We start from the raw sequence: 26,836 nt of genomic DNA, 5'->3' as shown, positions 1-26,836 counted from the left end.
GTATATACCTAGGTAACACTGAACATGTTTAGAAAATGAAAAACGGCTTAATGTAGAAAGTTGACAATACTTTTATTGTTTTTAGAAGTAATCTCCGTTCCTCTCTACACATAGTCGCATTCGATGGAACCACTGAGAAAAGCAGTGGACCCATTCTTCCTTAGGGGTCTCTTCTATGGTCTCTTTTAAGTTCCTCTTAAAGTTTTCATTAGCAATGTTTGTAACTGGCCAATTCTAAACATTTTCAGTGTTACCCAGGTATTGTCAACAGTTCGACGTGATTTTTTATTAATGCTACTATTAAAAAGTATAGATTTAACAATTAAAATAGTAATAGTACTATAGTACATACATAGAAGTGTATGTATGTACATACTTGAGGTTGAAAATTTTTAACAGACCTGGCATATGGAGAAATATTAGGTGCGGGGGGCGTTGGCACAGCTGCTGCATCTGGATGGAGGAAGTTCCGCCTCTGTTCAGCTCGCTCCCAGCACTGCTGCAGACATCGAGCCATCATATCTGGTAGGCTGTTTACTTGCTCCTGAAATTATTGATTGAGACCTAACTATTTAAAAATATATTTAATAATATATTATTTAGTAGTCGATAATGTATTTAACCGTTTGTAATAAATATTTAAAGTAGTACCTTGAAAAGTATGTAATGGTAGAGTCTTCAAGTAAAGAATAATTCAACTTGACTGTTAAATTAAATAGCCGATTAGCTAGATTGATTAATATATTCATCATTATTTTTTTCAATTTCAGAGATCATAATTCAGCGAAAGTTTTAGCGCCCGATGGTAAAAAAAAACTAAATCAGTGGCCCTACACTCCTACATCCAACTGTTTCATTATCATTTGCCAATATAATAGAGAAGTAATCAGCCTGTTGACTTTTTGGGACTAAGGCAAGCCAGTTTCCTTACGATGATTTCCTTCACCGTTCAAGCGAATGTTAAATCCGCACATAGAAAGAAAGTCCATTGGTGCATGCGGGGACCTCAGGGACGAGAGTCGCACGCTGAAGCCACTAGGCCATCACTGCTTTTTGTTACCATGGTAACAATGTTTTTTCCACAATGACAAGAAATATTTTTAATCCACGTTTTATAATGAGGTCATTATATAGTATTAAAAAAGGAAAGTATGGTATAAAAGCATTGAAATTCCAAAAATATACAAAATTATTACAAATTTAATTTTATTTATTATTACTAATTCTCAGTTATAAAATTATTAAGTAATGTTATCGCTACGCGCATCAAAATGCAAGACAGAATTTTTTTTAGATTTTCATTTCGAGTTTTTGTTCTTAAATCAAATAAAAAACTTACCTGTAGTGTAGATAATTTTTCTTCTAAACTAGTCAATCTCTCTTCTATACTATCTTGTCTTGAGCTCATGTCTGATACAATCTCGTACACGGTATTCTGGGTCTGTAACAGGAAGGGGTCCTACTATCAATCGCATTGCAGCTCCATACACATCGATAATATTAGTCGTGGTTACTTGTTCAGTGTTACATTTGTGTGTGTGTGTGTGTGTTGAGATTTGTGGATTAACTATAATTATTTAGAGACGGCTCGGAAATATTTAAAGGAAATACTCTCCCCGAAATGTCTCAATAATGTTCATTGGTTAAACCTTGAACTCTTTGAATTCGTTCAGCGGTTCAAGGACGTGTGCATTTAGCGTTTCAGTATATCTTACTTAACATTGTTTTTGTTGTCAGTGTATCTATCTTATAATATTAATTTAATTTTAAAAATTTAAAAAGAAAAATTCTACACTGAATCATTTCAGTATTTAAACGGCTTTGTTTTCGAAAACATAACACCCGGGTTTTATATTATTTCTAGTATTTAGGGTGTATGTTTGAGATTCTATTCAATAAGTTTGTTAGGCTTGGAGATAAAATCTCTTTATTACTATATTTGATATTTCAATATAATATACTCATTTGACCTCGCAACAAAATTATTAACGTCATAACGTCACAGGACACGTCCAATTCGTCTCTGCCACGAGTTCGTGAAATTTTCTCAGGAAAATTGATCTCCAGGAGAGGTGACATAAATTGGCCTCCACGCAGTCCTGATTTAATGCCTATGGATTTTTTCTTATGGGGTTAACTTAAATCTAAAGTCTACGCCAATAAACCGACTTCTCTGGCGCAAGTGAAAGAAAATATTCGTCACGAAATGGCAGCCATCACTGAGTCCACCTGCCGAGCCGTCATATGTAATTATATTTTTTTTAATCGATCAACTAAATATGAACGTTCTTTTGAGAAACCTGCCTTGCGATTCTGTAACTCACTATTCGAACACAGCGGTTTTCACAGCGACGGTCGCGCTCAAATCAGTCATGAAGCAGTCATTTTACGATTTGGCATTCTAATAAACAATAAACTACAAGCTCCCTCCTTATTTTGTGTAAGTTGATTCAGAGATTACTACAGTTAATGTGAACACGTGATTATTTAGTTTATTATATGTATTTTCAAGTTCAATAATGTGAAATTATTTTAAAATATAAAACCATGCAGGCTACTTTATCTAATTTCGTCTACTGCGGGGAGCATGCTTTGCGCTATGAATGAGCCTCACTACGATGGCGTGGAATTTAGCGTTATATATTTTGGACGTTTTTTTCATAGACATATTTTATAAGGGCATTATCTGCGTACAAATACCTTCACGAACTACACTTATCGTGTGCTGCCATCTGTTATTATTAAGTGTATCTAAAGGCGAGGACACATGGCGTAATATAGGATACAGTTTACAAATCTAAATTTTGTCTACGTTGAAGTTTGCGGAACAATGTGCTTCTAACTGTCTAAATGGATGTGTATGGAGTAGCATAGCTTATTAACAGGAGTCAAAAGGTTTTGAATTACCTTAGCCATGTCTGTTATTGTATTTGCGTTGTCCATCAGTTTTCTCTGGTCCATTTTCACTTTTCTTAAGCTGAAATATATAAAGGCATTTTTAATCTAAGAGATTATTTCTATTATTATTTTAAGTAATAAATACTATTGCAACATATTTATTGGTTCTAATTCTACACATTTGAGGGCTACGACACTAAAAAGGTATACTAATTTTATATCTCAGAAATCCCATACTATTATTGGGGTTCCAACTGTGGACGCTATGTTTGAAAGAGTTAAAATTTTGTGCAAATTATGTCATAAACGTCCCAATCCAATGATTGTTACTTGTGCTAAGTCTTAACTCAGAATTACCCTTAGATCTTAAAGCGACGTATTTTTGTTTTTAAAAAAGCACCGCGGACAACCTAGTATGCGATCGTAGTGAAAGTGATAAGAATGCCATATTAACGCCATCTATTGCCAGGAATGTGCAAACTGTCTCTAGATTTGCAAACGCCCTATATCCGTTTATTGATATGTTTAGTAAACTCAAACTCAAACTCAAAACTCAAAAGATCTTTATTCATGTAGGTAAATAATTACACTTATGAATTGTCAAGTTAAATTAATTGTAAATTTACATTTACTACCAGTTCGCAAGTCAAGGGCGTAGAGCGGGTAAGAAGAACTGGCAAGAAACTTTCCGCCACTCTTTTTAATCGCCAAGTATTGTCATACAAACTGTTTGAACTGGAGCAAATCAATCCCAAGGATTAGGATCATTTAAGTATTCCTCAAATTTATAAAAAGCTTTATTGATTAATTTCCATTTAACGAGGGCTTTGAATTTATTTAGCGATAATTCTCTAATTTCGCTTGGTAGTTTGTAGTAAAAACTGTACCTACTTGCGTAAACCAAATACAATATGCCAATACACTTACGCGTAAATAGCTAATAAAAATTTCCTTTGATGAGTCCTTACTCGCCCTGGGTCCACCCTTTTCACACGCCGTGTATGTTTGTATATTAACCACGTTTCCCGCAGAACATTTGCTGCGGCATTTTTCAGCTGAAATTTCATAATCAAATGTCGCTATAGTTAGGAAATTATTTAATTTTGGACTACCATTATATATTTATGGGCATTCACACAGTGCGGTTAGTACCTAAAGCTCACAAAACCCTATCGAATAATAATCATATTCTAATTACGTGCTACCAATCCATTAACTCATCGATTTCTATATTTGTATTCACCAATTTGTTTTAATAATTTTGCAGTTATAATTTATGTATGATCCCTAGCAATACTCTAATGTCTAAATGTCTTTTCTAAAATAACCTAGAAATGTCTAAATTAAGATTTATGCATTTGTATAACGCGTACTACGCTTGGCTACTCGTGTATGAAAGACCTAGCCTTTTTGAATAGCTAACGACTTGAGCCTTGAAAATAAGCGGAGTCTAAATATTAGTTCTTACCTCACAGGGTACATTGTATTAAATTTACCTTTTTTGTAAGTTGTGTTTCCATCATGAAGTTATGCACATGTTTCTCCGCTCTAGTTAACTCTAACTTTCTTGAGGCAACGGTCACTAATAATGCTGTGCATCCTGCCCCCTGTTAATTAGATTACAATGATTGTGATGAGCCGACATCAATAATACTTACTCTTTTAGTAAGTTGTGTGTCCATCATGAAGTTATGAACGTGCTTCTCAGCTCTAGTTAATTCTAATTTTCTTGAAACAACCGCGACTAATAACGCAGTGCATCCAGCTCCCTGTTAAGTGAATATCTTAATGTAATGCAAGCGAATGTGTAAGAAGCATTCAAGAGCATCTCTAACACATTCATTGCCGCTATCTTTGATGGAAAGGTTCATTGTAATACTCACTCAATCACAAGCTTTATCATAAAGATCACACAACTCAACATATATTAGAATTTTTAAATGTTAATGTTACATTTGTTAGGGCCTCTTGGATCTAAGGCATTGAATGTGTTAAAAGAAAATGCGTTATCGAGGCTAGAAAAAAGAAAATTATTTATTCGATACTTTATTTAGTTGCGAGGATAATAGACACAATTTTGTCAGAAGACTAAATACACATGCATTAATATGAAGCGTAAAGTAAGTTTAATTTTTAGATTTAAATTTGCATCGATCACCCTCATCTATAACAATGTCATCAATTAGTTTATGTTAACACTTTTAAAATTATTATTTAAATTAGTGCTATATTAAAATTTTCCTAATAATTTTAAAGTATGAAAGTCGTTTTCTATGCCAAATTGTGTCCATGAAAAACGATGTTTCACACTTTTAACATTACATAAGAAGAAAAGTTAGAATTTGTGATTAAAATCCAATCCGTGCAATTATGTCTAATTGTGCGAATTCACTCCAATGTTATTCGAACTACCACACCGTCTGACAACCCCATGGTTACTATAAGAGGTGCTATACCACACACTTTATAAAGATTTTAGGAAAAGTGAGCCATTTTAAACATAAATTTATTGTGCATTAGTGAAAGTCATGTGAATAGAGCAAGAGACAGAAGAGAAATGAAGCATTCCATACTACTGAAGACTAAATCTAGCTGGCTTTAACAGGGAAATGGACGTTTGATTATTTCAAAAACGATATTTACGTGTATTTATTGTGTTTTGCTCAACTAAAACAATTTTCACATGTAAGTGTACATCAAATGTGTCACGGTATAAACTTAAACATTATAATGCAGTATAATATATAGTATTACATAATATAGTTTCGGCATTGTTCTGTGAACATATAGTGAACATTTATTATATCGATCTATTAGTTAGCGTTTCTTATACAGAGTATTGACTGAAATGAAACAAACATCAAATCAATTCTGTACATACATATTAAACATCTTATTTTGTCAGTCAACACAACGACTATTTTATCAAACTTACCATAATACCGGTGCTTACGGCTATACCTCTGCCACAATATGTGTTTGGCACAATGTCACCAAAACCAACGGAGAGAAAAGTAATTGCGATAAGCCACATCGCATTGAGCAGATTAGCATGTTCTTCGTCGTGAAACCTTTTGAAAATAAATGTAATTTCTTTACTTTGCGAACAATATATTTTGCAAAATACCAATCCTGAATGTGTCCCTACCTCGTGTACGCAAGCAAGTCAACAGAATCGAAATAAGGAGAAATTGTAGGAAGAAGGAGTAACAACGATCTAGAAGAGTTTGACTTTGATTATAACACTGATCTCATTATGCATTGGTATATAAAATGGCTCACCTTTGCCGATGTTAGAGACATAGCAAGATCCGATAGCATCTTGCCATGCCTTAATTATTTTAAGCTGTCCTTAACAGTGCCTACCACATTTCATACATACCACCATACCGCAGGTGAGAGTAATGCCGCGACCGCAGTATGTGTTGGGTACGATATCGCCGTAGCCGACACAAAGGAAGGTAATAGCCGTCAGCCACATAGAGTTTAGCAAATTGGCATGGTCTTCATCGTGGAACCTGAGAGCCAAAACGCCCGACAAGAACCACATGGTAACCGAATAAACAACCAATTTATGTGAATAGTATTCAATTATTTTTTTAGTTAATATATCATTTTGATATTGTGAATTAAATTTAGGACATCACAATTTTGGCATGCCTTTTAACAATGAACAGAAATTTATCTACATACTAACACGATTTTGGTTGATACAACGTGCAGTCTAAACACTTTGACAGAAACCAATTATATATAGCCATGCTTTGATACCAATTAGAACGGGACTGCAACAGACAACACGAAAGAACAACGTAGCAGGAAGAAGGAACGCAAAGAGAATTTAAGCCGGCCGAGTCTGATATCCATATACGTGAACGATAGTGCTCTAACACTGTAGATTAAGCAAATAATAGAAACGATAATATATTCAAGTGTACTGTGCCGAGCGTTGACAAAGTATCAATCATCACTCGTGAAGCAGAATGTATCAAATCAAGCATTATTTACAAACGAACATATTTTGTGTGCGGTAGCTTTTAATCAGACGTTTCACAACACCGATTTTTTATTATACAGTGAATTCTAAATCTAACACATAATATTCTAGAATATACATAAATGTTCTAACACGTTAGCTACATTTGCAAAAATAGTCAAAGTCAAACTCTTGTCTCTCATTGCGTTGAATAACAACTACGTTTCTTGAAAATTCAAATAAAGGTAAAGAAAACATAGACAGGGATAAAAAGCAAAACAAATGTCTCCACACCACAATACATAAGCATCATTCCCGTTTAGGCGATACATCATTCGTACACCGGTCGTGAAAATAAAAATTAAACTAAATGAAAGCCAAAATACTGATGATACATATGTGAATTTATTACACGTATGACAAAATGAAACCATTAATGATATTTTATATCAATTTATTAGCTTATAAACGTTATTGCACATTGAGAGTTGTTTTATTACTAACCTTTCGCATTGTCGAAGCGTCCAACTCGCTATTATCCATAGCGATACCATGAATACAAGTAACACGGTGCCAGGGCATATGGTCATTAGAGTCTTCAATACAAATCTGAAATTCATTTCAACAAATCTGTTAATAAATATAGCAGGCAAATACATTATCGTCAATCAACCGATAGTTGGGCAAATCTCTCAATTATATGACAATGGAGAGGATTTTTGAATGAAGAGCTAATTCAGACGGTCGCGAGAATATCATCTATATTTTAATTGACGTATAATAACGCATGAACTTAAACCGCACTAGAATTTAGGATACCAACAATGAAGTTTTCGTTGAAACATCGCTGCACTTGCGATGCTACTTAATGTACATTATGTTACGTTACAATACTTAAATCTGCCTTCTATCTATGTTTCGATTCATTTGTTTCATACTATAATTATATCCAAGAAATATTATAATAAGTAATAACATCATTGTGGTTATGGATATTATAAATAGAAAACGCCAAACTGTAGGTAACTTTTCAAATTTTCAGCTGCACCTAGGAAGGATTTATTTATTTAAATTCATAATTTGAAATAAATTTCCAAACCGCTGGTAATCGCTGCTTAATTAAAACTGGTTCAACGCATTACTTTTATGTTGATGGTTAAAGGTTTTTTGAGAGATTATTAAATTACCTTGTGTTAAAATTAATTCTGTTGAGGGCTCCTATACTCCTCGAAGAAGCGTCTGTGAAGAGCTTACTATGAAGTAGCATGACTCTGCATATTAAATAAAGCCGTAGAAACATTGGAAGAGACAGAGTGACGTCATAAGGTACCTGGAATGGGAAATATGCTTGTTGTAACGTGTATGAACTTAGATGAAGTTCAAAAGTCGAGGTCAAGCAACATTAGGAGAATCATAATAAAATGTTATAACATAAAAAAAAATGCTTTTAAGAGCGATCAATATTAATATCTATCTGTTACGGTTAGTAATCAGTTAAAAGCTAATGTTTAACCAACTTCTAGAATTGATTAATGAAATTTTTATCAAAAATTATCAATTATTTTCCGCTTGTTAAATTTATAAACAATAAAGTGAAATAATTTAATGAAATTGCAGGTCAAATAATATATAATTTAATTAAATTGCAGGTCAAACACCGCGCAACTCATGTTTTACTCAGGTGAATGAAACAATACGAACTAATTATTTTGTCGAATAAAATATTACAATGAATGTAATTATAAGTATCATCATACACAATTTAAAAAATCGATTTTTAAAATATTTAGTAACCAAAAGTGCGATTCTAAATTCTCAACCCAGCTCTGCTCTAACATTTTTTTCCTTCTTAGTTGCTCTAAAAGAAGAATTTGTTCTACGGTGAAGATCAAAATTTTTGTCTGTCTTAGACGCAAAAAAACAACCCGAGCGCGTCTTACCTAAAATAAATATTCAATAATACAGACAAAAATATTTCTTTCTTGTCTGTATCATTGTCGGGGTTTTCATATCGTATAACTATTACGATACGTACGTATCGTATCGTATCGTAATAGTCAACTATTATCAATCTCATAATTTTAGAATTATCACTCAAATACTCTAGCAGAACACTGTAGTCATTTCTTATTTGGCCTTTTGGACTTTCACATATAATTACGTATTGCGAATTGGGTTATTTACAAAGGATTACAAAATTAAACATCTACCATGCCTTGTGAATGGATACAAACACTCAATCAGTTTGCACTCAAATACAGACCTGAATTTGTTTGTAAATTGTGCCCTGGGAGAAATAAAATTAATGTTAGGGAATCATAATACACAAAATATATATAAAACTTTTTATTATAAGTTTTATATAGTAATTATTATATTCTTACCCGACTTTGAATCGTTTTTGTTTTATATACAATAAAATTCCGCAAAAATAATATTGAAATATAAATTAAAAACGCAATAATATATTAAAATATTATATGATAGTAATGTTATAAATCAAATTAATGACTATTTTTTTAATTAAGATCTCAAGACATAATTGTTTTTATTTATCTCTTAACTTTTAAGATATTAAGGAATATAAATTTTTCCTCAATTTTCCGAGACTCAAAAAAGGCATTAAATTAACGTTTTCACGATAACGTTTAGAATTCGATGGCGGTAGTCGAAATTTAAATGTGTATCTTTTTTTAATTAAATTAATTTTTTGTACTTACAACTTCAACCCCAATGACGCCTCCTTTATTGGCCAGCTTGGTTGTCCACGTGAAAGTATACTGTCCAGGTATGGGGTGAACGGCACAGATGCTCAACTCCAGGCCGATTTGTGCTATCCTTTGCCACGTCATGGCTATCCGCCAATCGTCAGCGCAGTTGTCTATCATAAATAACTGGAAATGTTTAATTAATAATTTAAGATAATATTTATTGCCTTCATTTTTTTAACTAAGATTCTGTAAAGAAAAAAATTATTCTTCTCGTAAACACATTCGCTGTAAGCTTATTTACAATATTTAAAAGCTTATTTAGAAGGGTGAGAAGTAGCGCTAACTATGACTTCCATATTATGTCTATAAAGTATTGGATTTTACATACGCGACTCTCTACTCGAAATTTTACGGTAATTTATGGTATAAAGACTTTTGAAGTAGTCGGCTTTATTTATTTAGTTAGATACTATATACATCAATCTCTTGAATTATTCATGTTTAAATAGCGTTATAAAAAATGTCTCTTTTTCAATTACCACTGGCCATTGATTTAGAAAGGACTGGGCTCAACTTTGATAGCATTTACGTAAATCGCAATGCTTTTCTTTTATTAGTGTCATTGTGTTGTAGCTTCATTTTGTTTTCATTACTCGATAACAGATGGCGCTACGAGTCCTTTGAAACGATCCTAAATCGTTTAACTCTGTGTATTTAATTTTGATTGGAGTTTTTATTCTCACTTAATAATATAATTACCTGTATTTCTAAGGCGTGGTACGCGACGATTAGGCCAAGTAAGATCACAGTTGACATTGATATAAGAGTTTTCAGTGCCTGAGAATATATTGAAGCCTGAAATCATAAACGTCGTCATATTAGTTCGGCTTAAACTGTGACTTAATGAATATATTTTTTATATATTTATATAAACTTATTCTTATATTTATGATGTTGTAACGTTTATTTATGACTAACTATCGGGGACAAGAACACAAGAACATAAGAATTTATTGATAAATTATATTTAATTGATAAAAGCTTAATAATTCTAATTGGTGCGTTGGTGGACACGTCTTTACAAATTAAGTATTTTAATTAAAAATATACATCCTTACCTTACTATATACACCGGCACTAGATAGTTCATTTTCTATAACCATAATAATTATACCAAACATTCCCATTACTAACGCGTAATCACTTATTCTTTTTCTTTTTTCAAATAATGCCTTTCTCCTACCTAACCTGAAATTAAAAAAAATATTAAATCAATACAACTTTACTTAAAAACACAACTGACAGATATAGCCTTTCGCCGTGAATTAGTCACGTAATAAATATATCTAGTCTGGCAAATGAAAGAAGATAATTGAATTATTTGAAAACTTTCGGATGGCAATACAGAATGTCATTGAATTTCTTAGGTTAGTATGATTTATTGTATTGATACTTCATGCAATTACTCATTTTTATTTCTTTTATATATTTTTTCTATAAGCCTAAACTTTGTTTTATTTGATAGAATATTTCATTTCTTTCACAGGATTTGATTATTCCGAAGTTTGAGTTTTCCATGCAATTCTAGGTATTTTAAATATCAATAGTAAAAGACTAAATACGTATAGTATTTAATTTCATAGAAATAAAGTTACTATGCATGTAAAAAATAATAAAATAAAATCAAATATCATATAAGTTTAATCCACAAAATATATCAAACTTTTAGGGATACCATACTATTTTTTTTTAATTTGCCGCGCTTTTTCGTTATCTTCTTTGATCAGCCAGACTCCACTAAAATTGTATCTACTAAATATACCAATATGACAACTGACAGTAGATTGTTGAAACTTCACACGTCACAACTGATTTAAAAAAAGAACATGTATGTTGTTTGGAAGAAAGTACCATAGATAATTTATTACGGCAAATCTTCTAACATTAAATTTATTTTGCCTCATTTCTGTCCTCCTTTAATAAACTAGCATGTTATTTTTTTTATTTCTTTGTTTGTATATATTTAAGTTTAGTAGTAAAAAACTTGAGAAAAAAACAATAAATTTGAAACCCATTTACGCGCGAAAATATACTGAAATATTAATAATAAACGTACAATCATTACAGTCTCTCTGTTAGGTTACCTTGTTTGGAAAGTCGGATAATTCGATCAATCCACAGATGGACCAACAATGTACAGTGTGCTATCAATAAAGCTTATCTGTGGATAGTAAGCGATGGCACGAACTCTATTTCGGACTGAATTAATATTTCTGCCACTCGATACTTACAGTTAGACCCATATTAAATATCTTACATAAGTAAGTCCGATGTTATATGGGGGATTAGGTTGTAGAAATAACTTAGATTTAGCCTTCTTTTTTTACCCAGCTGTTGTTGTAAGAATTGTTCGTCAAGGAATTGAGACCAGCCGCTTATAAGCGGCAATTAATACGTATATTTTAAGTCGTATTCCAATAATCTTAAGTTAGTAGTTATTCGCAAATGCTAGTAGCTATACTGAACATAGTAAGGTATGCTGCTTATGCAATATAAAAAAAATTGTGATTTTTTTATCTCAAACAGCTGTTGGCTGCGTCATATATATACGTTTATACGTAGCAGATGTTTCTTTGACTGAATTATCAATTACGCCTAAAACACAGGGGTTATACTCTTATACGTATATATACTCTTTTTATTTTTTTTATTTATATAAAAGGGCCTGCGACGCCTAAAAAGAGCAGTCATCGCAGCCCACAGACATCCATTTTTAGTGGGTGCGTTGCCGGCCTTTTTTTTTTATACTCGAATTTTGAACATTTGGTCGTATCTCTCAGGGAAGACCCTCAGCGTAAGTCGATGCCACAGTTCGCTAGTTCGCAAAAGAAAATGAATACCTTGTGAAACGGACTGTGGAAGACTTCCAGCCATCAAAGTGATATAAATATATGTAATAAGTGTATATATATATATATAGGATACAGTCACTAAACAAGGATCTTTAAAATCCCAACGAAGGAAAGAACGTCGTATTAAAGTGCACCATTTATTAAGTTGATGATAAATTTTATTACTTAATCGCTCCAAGCGTTGTCTATCGAAGGATTCCCAAACTTATTCAAGCGTCCTTCTAATAAATACTGAACTAATTCTTAAGTCCAGTTACGGATTTGCGAGGCTTCTGGAAATGTGAGTTTCCATAGGCGGCGATCACTTATCACCATCTCCTGAGTAGGACGTTAAAGTTCACACGCGAAACCAACTCAATAATTAAGTTTGATTGCCAATACAATTATATCGATCTTTAGTTTACGCGGTATCATTATAGACCAGTGCCGATAATTTTTGAAACCTAAAAAAATAATAGTAGGATGAAACCTATTGGAAAAGGAGGAGAATTTTATAAAAATTACAGGGAAAAATAATTTACGGGCGATCTGAGGTCGGGAAGGGGTAGGGGGAGAGTTTTAAGGGTAAAAAACGGTTTATCTCGATTTCCGGCAAAACTAAAAGTCCTATCGAAGAAAGTTAAATGGCAAAGTTGTAGGTAAAAAAAGATCTAAAACTTTTGTATTCACACATTTTTCACATAACCTCAAAATTTATGTGAAAAATTCAAAAAACTAAGTTTTTGGTTTTTAATTTTTATCTTTTACAAATTTCTTTTTTTTTTAACGAAATTTGGTGAACCTTTTTACCTTTCTATGTCCCAAATACGCTGTAATTTATTTGATTAAAAATATTTATTTTTTCACCTTATTTTGAATGAATATCGAAAAAACACCCTAATTTTCAATCGAAAATTCACCCGACAAAAAATTAGTTTTTTACAAAAAGTTGGTGTGCTTTCAGTTCGTTGAAATCTCTACTTTCCTATGGTAAAAAAAAATATATATATATTACCATAGTAAATCTTCTCAGAAAATGCAAAACATCGTATGCAGTACGCCCAGACCCGTCATACCCTTCCCTACTTCTCTATGAAATACGAAAATTTTAGCCCATCTAAGGGCAAAAATTTTTTTTTAGGTCACTCAGGTATATATAAGTTATTTTAAAATAGTAATAAATAGGCATCTAATTATATTTTAAAGAAGATTCGTAGGGAAGTGGATGACGGGTCTGGGCGTTACTGCATACGATTTTTTTCATTTTCTGAGAAGATTTACTATGGTAATATATATATATTTTTTTACCATAGGAAAGAAGAGATTTGAACAAACTGAAAGCACACCAACTTTTTGAAAAAAGCTGATATTTTGACGGGTGAATTTTCGATTGAAAATTAGGGTGTTTTTTCGATATTAATTCAAAATAGGGTGAAAAAATAAATATTTTTAATCAAATAAATTACAGCGTATTTGGGACATAGAAAGGTAAGTTTTCACCAAATTTCGTTAAAAAAAAAGAAATTTGTAAAAGATAAAAATTAAAAACCAAAAACTTGGTTTTTGAATTTTTCACATAAATTTTGAGGTTATGTCAAAAATGTGTGAATACAAAAGTTTTAGATCTTTTTATTACCTACAACTTTGCCATTTAACTTTCTTATCTTATAAAAGAGCCTGGCTTGTTTCCAATCCTTATAAGATAAAGAATATTAATGTTCTTGTAGAGTTAACATTACAGCCAAAGCTGAATAAAGAAAAGAAGCTAAACTAAGTCTAAGATCAAGCAACCTTCGATATTTATTGAAATCGGTGATAAATAAAAATAAGTTTGACATCGTACAAATATAGGTCGTACCGTTTACGTTTTTCTAACACAAAAATATTTTTGCGTTAATCAGAAGATTTAAGCACTGATCTTGAATCACAGCGTAATTAATTACATAGAAAAGAGGACTGTTATAATTAAAAAATATTAAATATAATTTATTTGTATGAATATATGTTTATTTATGTTTGGTTCTTGTGATTAATACACAGCTCTCAAGCGGCGTGCCAAGTTTATTACTTATTGGTAACCACTCTTGAGACTGAAAGTAACAATGTTATTATGAGTAATAAAGGAATTATTGTGAGCGTTTTCCTTTGCGATTTAGGGCAAAATTAGGTTTCGTTTGTTTAGGTATAACAATTCTCCATATAGTAATATATATAATATTATATGTACCTGTGAATCTGGTCTAATTAGTATACACGGCGAAAACAACAAGTTATAAATTTTACACATACATAGTATGTATCATAAGGACATATTTTGTTATTTAAAAAAAAATTGAAATTACATGGAAAGAAGTAATGATTTTGCGGACGAACGATTGCAAAGAATACTGGTATTTTTATAATACAAAGTATTTATAACATTATTTATAAAGCTCAAGCTTTCAAGTGCTTTCAGCGATCATAGTCAGTGAGCTCCATAAAAACCAAAGAAAACAAAACAAAATGAAACAAGGGCCGCTTTAATCATTCCTGTCACAGGCAGTAGAATCCACCCAAATATTAAGCAAGCAAAGAAAAAATAGGTGAAACAGTTTCTTGGCTTGGTACCTATTTCTAAAGTATCTATGCAAAAAGTTAATAACGAAGTATTTTATGCCAAAATTATTTAATTTACTAAGAATCGATTAAAATGTATGTTAACGTAGTTGGGTCACAGAAGTGATTTCCCCAGCCCCAATATTTGATTTGTCCCGACTGTCAATATTTGCAATACTCGAGTCGTGTTCATAATAGTAATATTACTCAACATAGATTGCTTTTAAATTACTTTTAACCTCATTGTCATATGATCAAAGAAAACTGAACCCCGTTGTTACTTTATTTCAATATAATAAACTTTTTTCTAAAGCTTGTAAAAAGTCTATTGAATGACTGCGTGTTACGAAATTTTATAGATTTTCTTAAAACTCGAACCCAGGTTTGATAATAAAGCAAAGACTGAAACAAATTATTATTTGATCTCCTAATTGATAAGCGAATCAGGTGTCAAAATTCACCAACAATACTCTCAAGAAAAAAAACCTGTGGCACTCGGGGACTGCCGCGGTAAAGCTATTGCATAATTTTTTTTTTCAACTTATGCAATTATAATTATTTATTTATGCAGTATTTTTTTTTTCTTTGATATTAATTCAATCTACCACTTTACCAGACTCAGACTAACTCGCCTATATAGTCTGTCTCACTCTAACGCGCACCGGTTGCACCGATCTCGTCAGAGAGATGTGAATACGCAGTATGCGTTCTGTCCCGCTCTAACGCACAAGGTTTTTTCGTTACGGAATTTCTGGATTCGGTCTCCACGCTCGAGGCCCGCGATAGAAGCTATGCAATAGCTTAAAAAAAGAAAAATTTAAGTCTACTCTAACTGAAACTACTAAGATATTATATTTAGCTTACCTATATCCTATATTAGGTTTGTGTTTGGCAGCTCCCCCGCCCTTATAAGTGCCACCGCCGAGAGCCCTCTCTTCGCCGAAGCGAGGGTACTCGCTGTGGACTCCCACCAGGGCGACTCCGGCCTCCTCCGTCGCTTCCCTTCCGGAGTACGCCTTCATCGTGCCAGGGATCGAGAGAGTCGATACCGGCTTTCGCAGCTGGAAATTTACAAGTAAAAATTAAGTGTATAATGTTTTCACATTTATATGACAGATGGAAGTATTAGTTCGACCATGAAATTGCTATGCGACCATCTAATAAAGTATAGCCGTATATTTTAGTAACTCACGTCATTTTGCTATGTGTAAATGTTGTATACAAATGCAAATTGAGCTATCTTCAAACGCTTAGAAAAAATGATAAAAGAGTACATTTCTAAGTTATTGTAAAAGAGCTGGTTTATATATATAAAAATGTTCGTATGTTATGAATAAGTAAAAGGATTTCAAGGAAACCGTAATAGCATTAGGATCTGAGTACAGCACTTCGGTAGCCCAATATAACAGAAATGAGTTTTGGAATCACGTCGGCAATTCAGCTAAGTTTGCCAATCCCATTCGCTTTGAGTATCAGATTAGGCTGAGTAAACCATAATATGTAATAATACAGTGTGGTGGTAATACAATCTGATCCTTGAAGTCATCACCTTGAAACTATTCACTATATTTACAAAATATATACTTATAATAGGTACATTATATATATATATAAACATTATTTACCTGTTGACGTATTTCGTAAAATTGTATGTACCTATTTAATATATAATTGAAGACAAGATTTATTTCTTGATTAGGATTAGGAATTGAGTTAGGGGCTGTAAGCTGTTTGTGTGTGTGTACTGTCAGTTTTGACTTTGACAAACATGAACCTTGGTTAACTGTTAGTACTGCAGTACAATATCGGCGCAGTGTCAGTGGTAATCATAAAACATATCGGACTTCGTAATTCTATAATACATATATTTTATTACAGCTTTGCAGAATATTGGAGAATGTACCAGAAAACATCAGATCGTCTGCATTCGAGGCAAAATAAAAACATACTAATGGTTAGCACTTACGGTAGTATTCGTCGATTGCATTATTCCGAATTACGAAAATTATATTAGATAATAAAAACGGTGAATGGTCTATGCTACCAGATGCCCTGGTAAAAATATTATTCTTAAAATATTGTTAAAAGAATTTAATTTTACTCTATAAAGTTTCCAAGTTTTTCACGTATTATGTTCATGGTCATGATAAAATATTTAAAACGGGAATATTAATAATATAAACACACAAATGTCTTAACCCATAAAACACAACGGTAGTTTTTAATATCATATAGGTCTTATCTAGTAGATACGATAGCGAAACAAAACAAACTTTTAAAACATAAACTTATTTATAAACACATCAATCTTCGTTGTATAGCCCTTCATCACATTTTGAAACTTCACCCGATTCTGAATGATGGACTACTTAGAATACAAATTGATGTACAGCATTTGAAGTGATTGCTAAGCCTCATATAAAAAATATATATAAAGGCTGGAGGCTCAATAATGTTTTGAAACCGCCCCTGTACACCCACACTGCCAGAAGGTTTGTGAGTGCGTTGGCGGACTTATAACAATCATGTCTAAAAATAATTATTGTTAGTTATTCAGCTAACTACCGTATGAAGCCTTCTTTATTGTGTTTAATGGTATTTATTATGACAATTCTGTCTTAATGGCAATGTATCACGGCTTCAAAATGTATCATTGGTCTAGATGTCCGAATTATAAATGAACAATTTTTCTAGCTTTGTATTATTCTTTAATAAACTAAGGTTTTTAAAAGGCTTAATAATTAATTTATTATGCAATTGTAAATATAACGTTACTATTGTCGTCTATCACGTTAAAAAAATGTATTGTTAATAGTCAACACAGCTCATAAACCACGCGAAACGTTTGTATTTTTAATTATAATAAACCATTTGTAATAACGCAGTACAGTCTGTTAATAAAGAATTTTGTGTTAAAAATAAACTTTGTTCTATTTTTGAATCTCGGTATTGTAATCGGTGGATGTCTTAGCGGGGTCATTTTTCGTGCCTTTGTTCATTGTATTCCTACAGTAGACAGTTGACACAAAAAGCTTATTATTAACTTAATGAGATTTAATTTGGTTGTTATGTTCGCGTGCGAGTTAACGCCCAAGTTATTTATGGGCTGGGTTAGTCATAAAAAGGCAATCCTATTTAGAGGAATTTAGATTGTAGAATGCAATAAATTAAATGTCATTGCTTTAAAGCATATACATTGGAGTTGCTAATGGTTAAGCTCTATATATTATGGTATGGTTTTGCATGAAAAATATATTTTTACATTAAATTTTAGTAATAGTTACTGCTATTCCCGTTTGTAGGAGTCTTATGAAAACTCATAACTATGTACATATTACATTATAATTTCCATGTTTAAATTATGACAGTAAAGTCACGATTTAAATTACACAACATTTTCTCTTTGAAATTTGAAAATGAATAAATTTTACATGATTTTTAATAAAGTAAATAATACGGTTTCATTCAATAATACTTTCAAATTAAAGTATCGTTTGTCATTAAGATACTTAACAATCAAGTAGATTGCCCCAACCTTTTAACAAAATTTCAATTTCGTGTATCTCAGACATCCCATCATTCCATTTGTCCCTCTTTTCCGGAGAACGCGTTTTGACCAAAATTTACCTATGTACAGATTCAGCATTCTGTTAAACGAGCTGGATCTGGATATCCATAGTTGCTCCCCTCACACTTTAAGAGCGATTTTCGTTTAATTTTTATTTAAATTATATTACTGCTTTGCTTAATTTCTTTTTAATATTTCTTATATGCTATGTTTGCCTGTAAGTGCTTGTCACATTAAAAATTGTATTTTATTTGTCTTTTATCAATGTATCAATCAGTGTGCCGAGCGTTGGCAAGCTTTTATAAATAAATAAAAATGAAACGAAAATATTGACCATTTTAGAATATTATAAAAGATATTCAACCAACTTTATGGATTATAAAAGTGTCAGTTATACCAACGAACATAATACCAGAGAGTTTATAAAAAGTCAATGATCTAATTCTAATTTATTACACCTTGTGAAAAATGGATAAAGTCGGCAATAAAGTCCCGAGAATCGTCCAAGCTTTAAATGTAGAAGCGATATTTTTTCAAGAGCCAAAGAGGTTTTAGAAATTGTACTTGGAAAAAATTCGTAGTGGAATTGGAAATTCACAGAACGTGTCTGTTGTTAGTTAAGACATACTGCCCTTTTTAATGTATTCTTACTGATATTCCTACATATTTAACTAGTGAAGAATTGATGTAATTAAGGTAATACCAAAGAGAATATTATATTAAAAGTCTTTGGATTCATGTAACGTTCAAGGTAAGCCATAATATCGCTCATAAACTATTCCAAGATGCTTAAACAAAGCGTATGTGTATTGATTAACCCAGATTCTTCTCAAATATTAATTAGTTTTCTCCCTGAACTAAAAGTTATGGGCGTATAAGTGATGCTTAAGAACCGCTGCCGTAGAAACTTCGTTATAAGTTCATTAAATAGCAGATAATATCTTGGCTAATTTTATTCTGCACTGTTGACAATTTTAAATTGAGCTAATAAGTTATGCAACGGAAACTTGTTTTCGTTTAAGTACTCCTCGTTTATGAGAGATAGTGAAAGATATTTTCTAGTTTATTTTAAGGTTCATTAATTTTACCTCTATAAGACAATAGAATTAAAAACACAGTGGTGCTATAATCCTTGGTTGTGGCCTTAGATTTCAATATCGGTTTCGTGGTGATTTGCCTTTTTATATTGGCAAGAAGAGGATTGGCTTTTTGTGCATGACATGCCGTCTTTTTCTCTAACGCATTCACCGGTTTCATTACGATTTTCCTTAATAGTGAGTTTTAAATACGCTCATAGACAGAAAATTCCATAGGTTCAGGTTCGAACCTTCATCCTCACGGTTGAAATGTACACACTCAAGCCGCTAGGCCAAGGTTGCTCTCAGAAGGCATTATATAACATTATGGTTTCTTTTGTTGATGTCTTTTGTCGTATTTTTATCTGATATTTATGAATTAATAGTAAATTTATCTAATATATAAATTCTCGTGTCACAATGTTCGTTCCCATTCTCCTCCGAAACGGCTCAACCGAATTTTTTATGCATATTATTTAGTCTGATAATCGGCTACTATCCAGTGTGTTTTTATTTTTTTGTTATGTGGTATTAAAAAATACTTACAACCCTTACTTTTCTTACCCCTACTTTTTATTATAGTAGATAGTTATTTTTATGAAACTAAAAATGTTTCCTAGAAATAATATATATGGCAAAACGTTTGCCGGATCAGCTAGTTTAATATAAAATTACTCTATGTAATTTATTTAATATGATTGCTTAAGCAGTTAGCACGTTACTCATTCCGCAAATGCATGCAGCACGCTTTAATAAACATAATTATAGGTGATATTATGGAAGGGGTATGTGCTGCGTCTATTACGTGTAGTTATCAGCAAAGATGACAGATCATACATTATTATAAAACAGTTATTTTGCGTTGATACCCAAAATATTTGCGTAAAAGGATATTTATGCCTTATATGAAACTAAACTTGATTGAATAATTATTAATAATTAAATTAAGAAGATATTTAAAAATAAATATTTTGCCTCGTTAAAATTTTCTTTATCTAGAAAACAGCGTTTAATATTCCTTAAGTGTTTAACACATTTCTTTGTCCAGCTCAGCTCAACGTGTGGAATATGGCCAAGATTTTAAGATGAAGATTTTTGAAATGAAAGGAAATAAGATTTTCTCGTTTTCTTTTCGTATTCAAGACATTAACCTAATTGATTTATACATCAGATATTTTAAATAACTTTAAATGCTATTTTACAAGTACTTGTACATTATCTTACATATCAAATGATTTTGCATACGTATTGTGAATATAATATAATATATTTTTAATTAAATAGGTACGATAGAATATATCTGTCTTTTATTTATAAAGATTTAAATTTATTATGGAGTATTGGTTTTATTTATCCTATTTTTAGCATTGGGCCACTCTTATTACGCTGATCTACGGGATTCTACTTCAGTACCTGGGTTATGCATTTTATTCACTAAACATTGACCTCCATTTTACCCTTTAAATAATTAGCCTTTAATTGAAAAAGGGATGGTGGATACGGAAAAGAAAACGTTAAAATGTTGTAATAAATCTAAAAAAAGTTCAAAATGTTACCCTTAACAATATAATTTATTTGAATAGTTCAATGAATAATAAATAATAAACCAACACCCTGGAGTTAAACCTTCATCATCTTGATGTAGGTCTCTAAACTATAACAGACCTTATCATAACGCCGAGATAGCAGTATAATTTCAATTGTTCGTATTGTATTACAATTATAAATCTTACTAAGATGGAATGACAACCTCTACCTGAATTAACAACATACATAGACGTTTTAATAACTATAATTAGTTAACAGCTACTAAAGAAGTTTGTAAAACTTTAAACTGGTTTGAAATATTAAAATTAATTGTTCAATTTCAGAATTATTTCTTCTGATCGTTTGTGCTATGTTACTTTAAGCTGATATTATTAAATTAATATTTAAATATTGAATAAATATCTTGATTTTTTGTATTCTTTTGTTTGCAGTGTGCATTGTTCTTAAAATAAATAACTATTGACACATTTTGTAATAGATATTAAATATTATTATGACAAATTATCTACAGATAACTGAAACTGACGATTTATTAGACATGAATACATTACCTACTTAACAATCAATCAAATTGACTCGACCTGTGTATGAAGTGAATTTATATTGCTGTTGTAAAATAATTATCTAATATATAAAATTCTCGTGTCGCGGTGTTTGTGGTTAAACTCCTCCGAAACGGCTCGACCGATTCTCATGAAATTTTGTGTGCATATTGGGTAAGTCTGAGAATCGGACAATATCTATTTTTCATCCCCCTTAATGTTAAGGGTAGTCCACCCCTAAATTATTATATTTTTTAATTTTTTTATGATACATCATTAAAAAATACATACAACCCCTAATTTTCACCCCTCTACGATCAACCCCTATTTTTTATTATAAATGATATACATGGCAAAACGACGTTTGCCGGATCAGCTAGTTTTATTACAAATTGCACAAAACAAGGATACTCTTAGATTTTGTGAAATATTTCGCTAGTTGAACTATACAACTTTTATCATTGAAACTATCTACATGAACATGAAACAGTACTTTTAGTGGCGTGGTCGGAGCATTTTTGAACTAGATTACTATGCATTTACGTTTTAACAAGCACATCTATAAAATATACATAATGCAATGGAAAGTTATGTTAGTCAAATGTTGATTATATCTTAACGCTAAGAACTGGCTACCATAAAAGGCTGTTTCAGTGGGGTAGCAAAGAGTTCTAACTGTTAATAATAATAAAAAAATTATTGACTGAGACATTCAATGCTAGAATCAAGCTTATTTTGTTTAGGTGTTAAATCAGCTAATTTATTTATTTACACAAAAAAAAGCAGGTTACATAAGTTAACGGGCGGCCTTATCGCTAACAAGCGATTTCTTCTGAGAACCCTAATATGGAACAATAAACAAAGAAACACCTACAGTGGGTAAAGTACAAGAAGTGCATAATTAATTAACAAAAAACATGTAACTATAATTAAAATTAAATAAATTAAAATATAAATAATAATTTGTGCTTTTACAAAAATGTAAAAGCTAATCCCCTTAGCTTTTACATTTTTGTTAGGTACTACTTATATATATTAATTGAGTCACAATTAATATATATAAGTAGTACCTAATTTTCTTATGTGTAAATAATAGTAGCCTACTTGTAATACTAGCCAGTAACAAATACAGAGATACAGTTAGTATTTAAAAATATAGCCAATGGTTCTTAGGTATAATGTGGTAGAATGTATAAATTTTTGAAGTCCATTTTTGAGTTTATTCCAAGAATACAAAGCTTTCCTTTCTATACTATTAGTTCTGTTTAATGGGACGGTTTTATTTCATCGGAAAAGTAATAAAAATATTAAAACAGTCACATTCCATTATTACACCGTATCGAAAGCACTAAAATTTCCTATTTTCCGGAAAACTTGGAAATAAAATCACTCAGCAAAAACCAAAACGAAATGGCCATGAGAAAACCACTCCAAACCGCCGTTTCCACGTTTCAATATTTAAATTTTCATTTTTGAATTCAGGTGTGATATTGGAGTAGTATTGGAAAAATATTTTGACCATTCAAGATAAACATTGTGCTTTGGTTGTATTTATTTAGAACTAGCTGTTCTCCGCGGTTTCACCTGCAATTACGCCATACATGCACGTAACGATTATTATTCAAAATTAAGCAAATATACTTTAAAGGTTATATATAGTATTCGATCGATCGATGATTGATTCAGATAGATACATATATAACAACACAGATTTTAAAGATGACCAAAAACCTATGTTGCTTTATTCTCACCGCACGCGACAAAATATCTTAAAATTCAATATCTTTTCCTGTTCTTTTTAATTCATGTTTCGCTCTTATTGGAGCTCCTTGATATAAAATGAATATACATAGTATTGTCTTTTAGTGACATAAAGTAAAGCTGTAAAGCACGCTAAACGTCGGAAAAATTTAAAATTATGTAAAATAATAATTGTAAAGTTATAATAATACATAACTTCAATCCGGAAAAAAGTGTTTTCTTTATTATTAATATACATATTAATTATAGAAATAAGCTCACTTAATCCGTTTACTATATTATATTATTTTAATGTATACGAGTACTACGTATTAGCTTAGTGGCTTGTAATAGAATCTGTCTCTGTTGACTGTTCTTCTCGAGAAACGTTAGTTGACTCGTGTAAACTTGGGTGTTAGTGACGTTCATAATCGATAATCTGATTATATATAAAGGAAAGAGCTATGAGCTAGTCTTGTGATTTTCAGTTTAAGGGAGCGTTCAAGTATTACGTAACGTATTTTTTTCCTTTTGTAAAACGTTATGATGCGGGGCGGGGATTAAATTACGCGTTATTCTTAATATTTTTTTCGACTTACACCACATAATAGTAACTTAAGAGTCACTAGGTGGTCACGAAACGTTTTACTATACTTGGGTACTTAATAACGTTACGGCGAGTTACATGGGGGGGGGGTCAATAATCTCCAATAATTGCGTTACGTAATACTTGAACGTTCCCTTATGCATCATTATTTTTTTTAGAATATTCCGTCCGTAGAATAACAAGTTTAATATGACGATATAACATATTTCTACCATTACGAAAGCATTGACACACGAATAATAATACCATGTTATACTTAGTTATAATAAAATACCTTTGTACTCGACTAATTTTAAATAAGAAAAAGCAGCGCTTGGTTCTTCATTTAACTCTTTTAATTTGGATTCGTAAATCAACGTTCAACGCATTCCCAAAAATATAAATGAGCCCGTCAGCGTTACAAACGAGACCAAATTAACTAAATTCTTTCATCGCTCAGTGAATTAATACTCGAATTAACAATGTCCGACCACACGTCCGGAACCGAATGTTAAGTGAACTGCGAAAGGTTTTCAAATGCCAATTTGGTTGAGTATTTCTGGACCGATGATTAGCGAATTCATTTAACAATATGCCAGTTATATGAACAGTATTATAGCTTTTAAAATCGAATATACTTAAATTTCGTTTTTTGGTTTCATACGTTACGCAAATACATTTAAAGCTTAATATCGGATATAAACGCAAATTTATTGCATTATTAACATATACAGTACTTTTATGGTCTTAAATACATTCATATAAAAATTGGTAAGTTCGATTACATTTTTATTTATAATCATTTATTGTTTTGTTACAACTAATATACGAATCACGGAAGAGTATCTGGTCACCCACAACTTAGGGATGTCCCATTACTAGCGTATGTATAATAAGGTACAAAACAAATATTTTCTTTTAAAAAATAAAATAAATAAATATTATCACGAATGTTTTGGAAAAATCTCATTTACCTACGAAAGAATTTTATGAATTCCTCTTTGAAAATTTTTGTACTGAATAGTGAATTCTAAAACAAAAGATTCTAAGACTAACCGCTGCTTTCCTTTACTTCTGAGAAGACAAATTCAAACCGCTGACGGATGCTATATTTTGAAGTCTAATTATTCTTTGCATTAAAGTCTTTTAACTAGGGTGATTATCATGACAATCATGTTATATATACAATAAATGTTTTTGTTTAAATATTAGTATATTATTACTATGAATAAAAGTTGTCTTAATGACTTGGAAATATATTGTATTATTTAGTTCAAATAACTATTTGGAATATTCGAAATGACGACCTCCCTCGGGATCTAAATGTAATGGACGTCGCGACAATAATGAAAATGATTGTTGGAGCCCACGAACAAAAGGCTCCACCAACACTTGAATGTCGATGCTTTTCAACTTCTCTACACCACGGGCCTAGTAAGAAAATTGAAAAGGCCAAAACCATTCGAATTATTGAATTAGTGTGAGTGCACGTTAGTCTTAAGTCCTAAACAGTGGTTAGTGGAAAATTCGTACACAAGAACAGAGTGTAACCCTTTCATAGAGAATGTAAGTGTCATTGAAGACTTTTTTATGTTAAATATCAGTTTAAAAAAATTAGGTTATACATAAATTACTTATTAGTCTTAGGTTACATCGCAATGTTAAATGATTTCGTAGCGCAGAGACAATTTATAAAAGAAGAAATAGTTATTTGTATAGTTTAGATAGTATGCCTTCTTATATTTTCTTTATCCTGATTTCGTGCCTATGTATGGAGATATATTTACTCTAAAATCTTCGCATATACATATTATGCTGTTGTGATAAAGGACTTAGAATATATTTCTTTATAGTATCAATGCAATTTCGTGACTTCACCATATTACAATTAAAGTAAAAATATATATAGAAATAAGCTGCAAGAAGCTTAAAGATGACATAGTTAGATAAGCAGGTCAGACCATTTGTAAAATAGCGCGATTTGTATTTTTTTTAAACTTAAATGATCAATTTCAAGTTTGAAGTCGGCAATAATTTAGGTCTAAACTGAGCCATCCAAGCCCGTAGTGTACGCGGTTCATCTTCTAATTTCTCCCGCGGGGTTCCGGCGGATTCTACAAGTTTTATTGCTTACCTGACTTGAAATATTATTCCCGTATATCGACATTTTCCTCGTGTTTGCAAGGAATAAGGGGTATATTTTGTTTCGTTATAGAAGCGGCGAATGTGATTTATTGTGTTATTCTGTATATTTCAAAGCTAAGAATAAATTAACTAATAAAATAATAAGGATTGATTTCTTTATGTACAAGACTGTGGACATTCTATAAGGCTGTTTAAATGTCTATGGGACCATTTCGAAGCTGGTGGAATCGAAATCGAATCGTTAACCGCCTTCGGGGTTGAGACGGATAAAAATCGATCAAGAAAAGGTCCACCTAAACGAGCTACAAACCATGCCCAGTGACGTCACAGGGTAAGGCATCAGTGAATGTTCCAAGGACTTACCAAAACATGTCATACGGTACGACCATTGGAACTATCTTAGTTTGCCATTTCTAATTTACACCAATATTTCTTAAGCCACTTCAAAAAGCTTCCTCTACTTTAAAAGATATGAATCAAAGCTGTCAACATTAAATTGCTTTGGGTGTGAATTGCTTGCAACAAACATGCATTCAACAAAGCAATCAAAAGCTTATCAA

At 31.6% G+C, this 26,836-nt stretch overlaps 1 protein-coding gene across 8 annotated transcripts in view; it reads right to left on the bottom strand.

Annotated features, from left to right (window-relative positions):
- LOC125050537 (small conductance calcium-activated potassium channel protein) overlaps positions 1 to 26,836 on the bottom strand; it is a 145,271-nt gene that overhangs the window by 2,802 nt on the left and 115,633 nt on the right. For 2 of the 8 annotated variants that reach the window (XM_047650447.1, XM_047650451.1), the window contains 12 exons: positions 15,936 to 16,132; positions 10,704 to 10,833; positions 10,345 to 10,440; positions 9,595 to 9,768; positions 8,062 to 8,204; positions 7,379 to 7,483; positions 6,281 to 6,416; positions 4,395 to 4,505; positions 3,826 to 3,953; positions 2,908 to 2,977; positions 1,340 to 1,459; positions 402 to 544 (listed from right to left, as the gene is read on the bottom strand). In XM_047650447.1, the coding sequence (XP_047506403.1) occupies positions 402 to 544; positions 1,340 to 1,459; positions 2,908 to 2,977; positions 3,826 to 3,953; positions 4,395 to 4,505; positions 6,281 to 6,416; positions 7,379 to 7,483; positions 8,062 to 8,204; positions 9,595 to 9,768; positions 10,345 to 10,440; positions 10,704 to 10,833; positions 15,936 to 16,132 (1,553 nt within the window). Of the gene's footprint in view, positions 1 to 401; positions 545 to 1,339; positions 1,460 to 2,907; positions 2,978 to 3,825; positions 3,954 to 4,394; positions 4,506 to 4,556; positions 4,668 to 5,833; positions 5,970 to 6,280; positions 6,417 to 7,378; positions 7,484 to 8,061; positions 8,205 to 9,137; positions 9,162 to 9,594; positions 9,769 to 10,344; positions 10,441 to 10,703; positions 10,834 to 15,935; positions 16,133 to 26,836 lie in introns of all 8 variants that reach the window. The other 6 variants (XM_047650449.1, XM_047650452.1, XM_047650445.1 and 3 more) reach the window with 5 other exon arrangements.

The sequence above is a fragment of the Pieris napi genome, chromosome 6 (genome assembly GCF_905475465.1).
Source record: "Pieris napi chromosome 6, ilPieNapi1.2, whole genome shotgun sequence".
Lineage (NCBI taxonomy): Eukaryota > Metazoa > Arthropoda > Insecta > Lepidoptera > Pieridae > Pieris > Pieris napi.
This window is presented reverse-complemented; position numbering and strand designations above follow the sequence as displayed.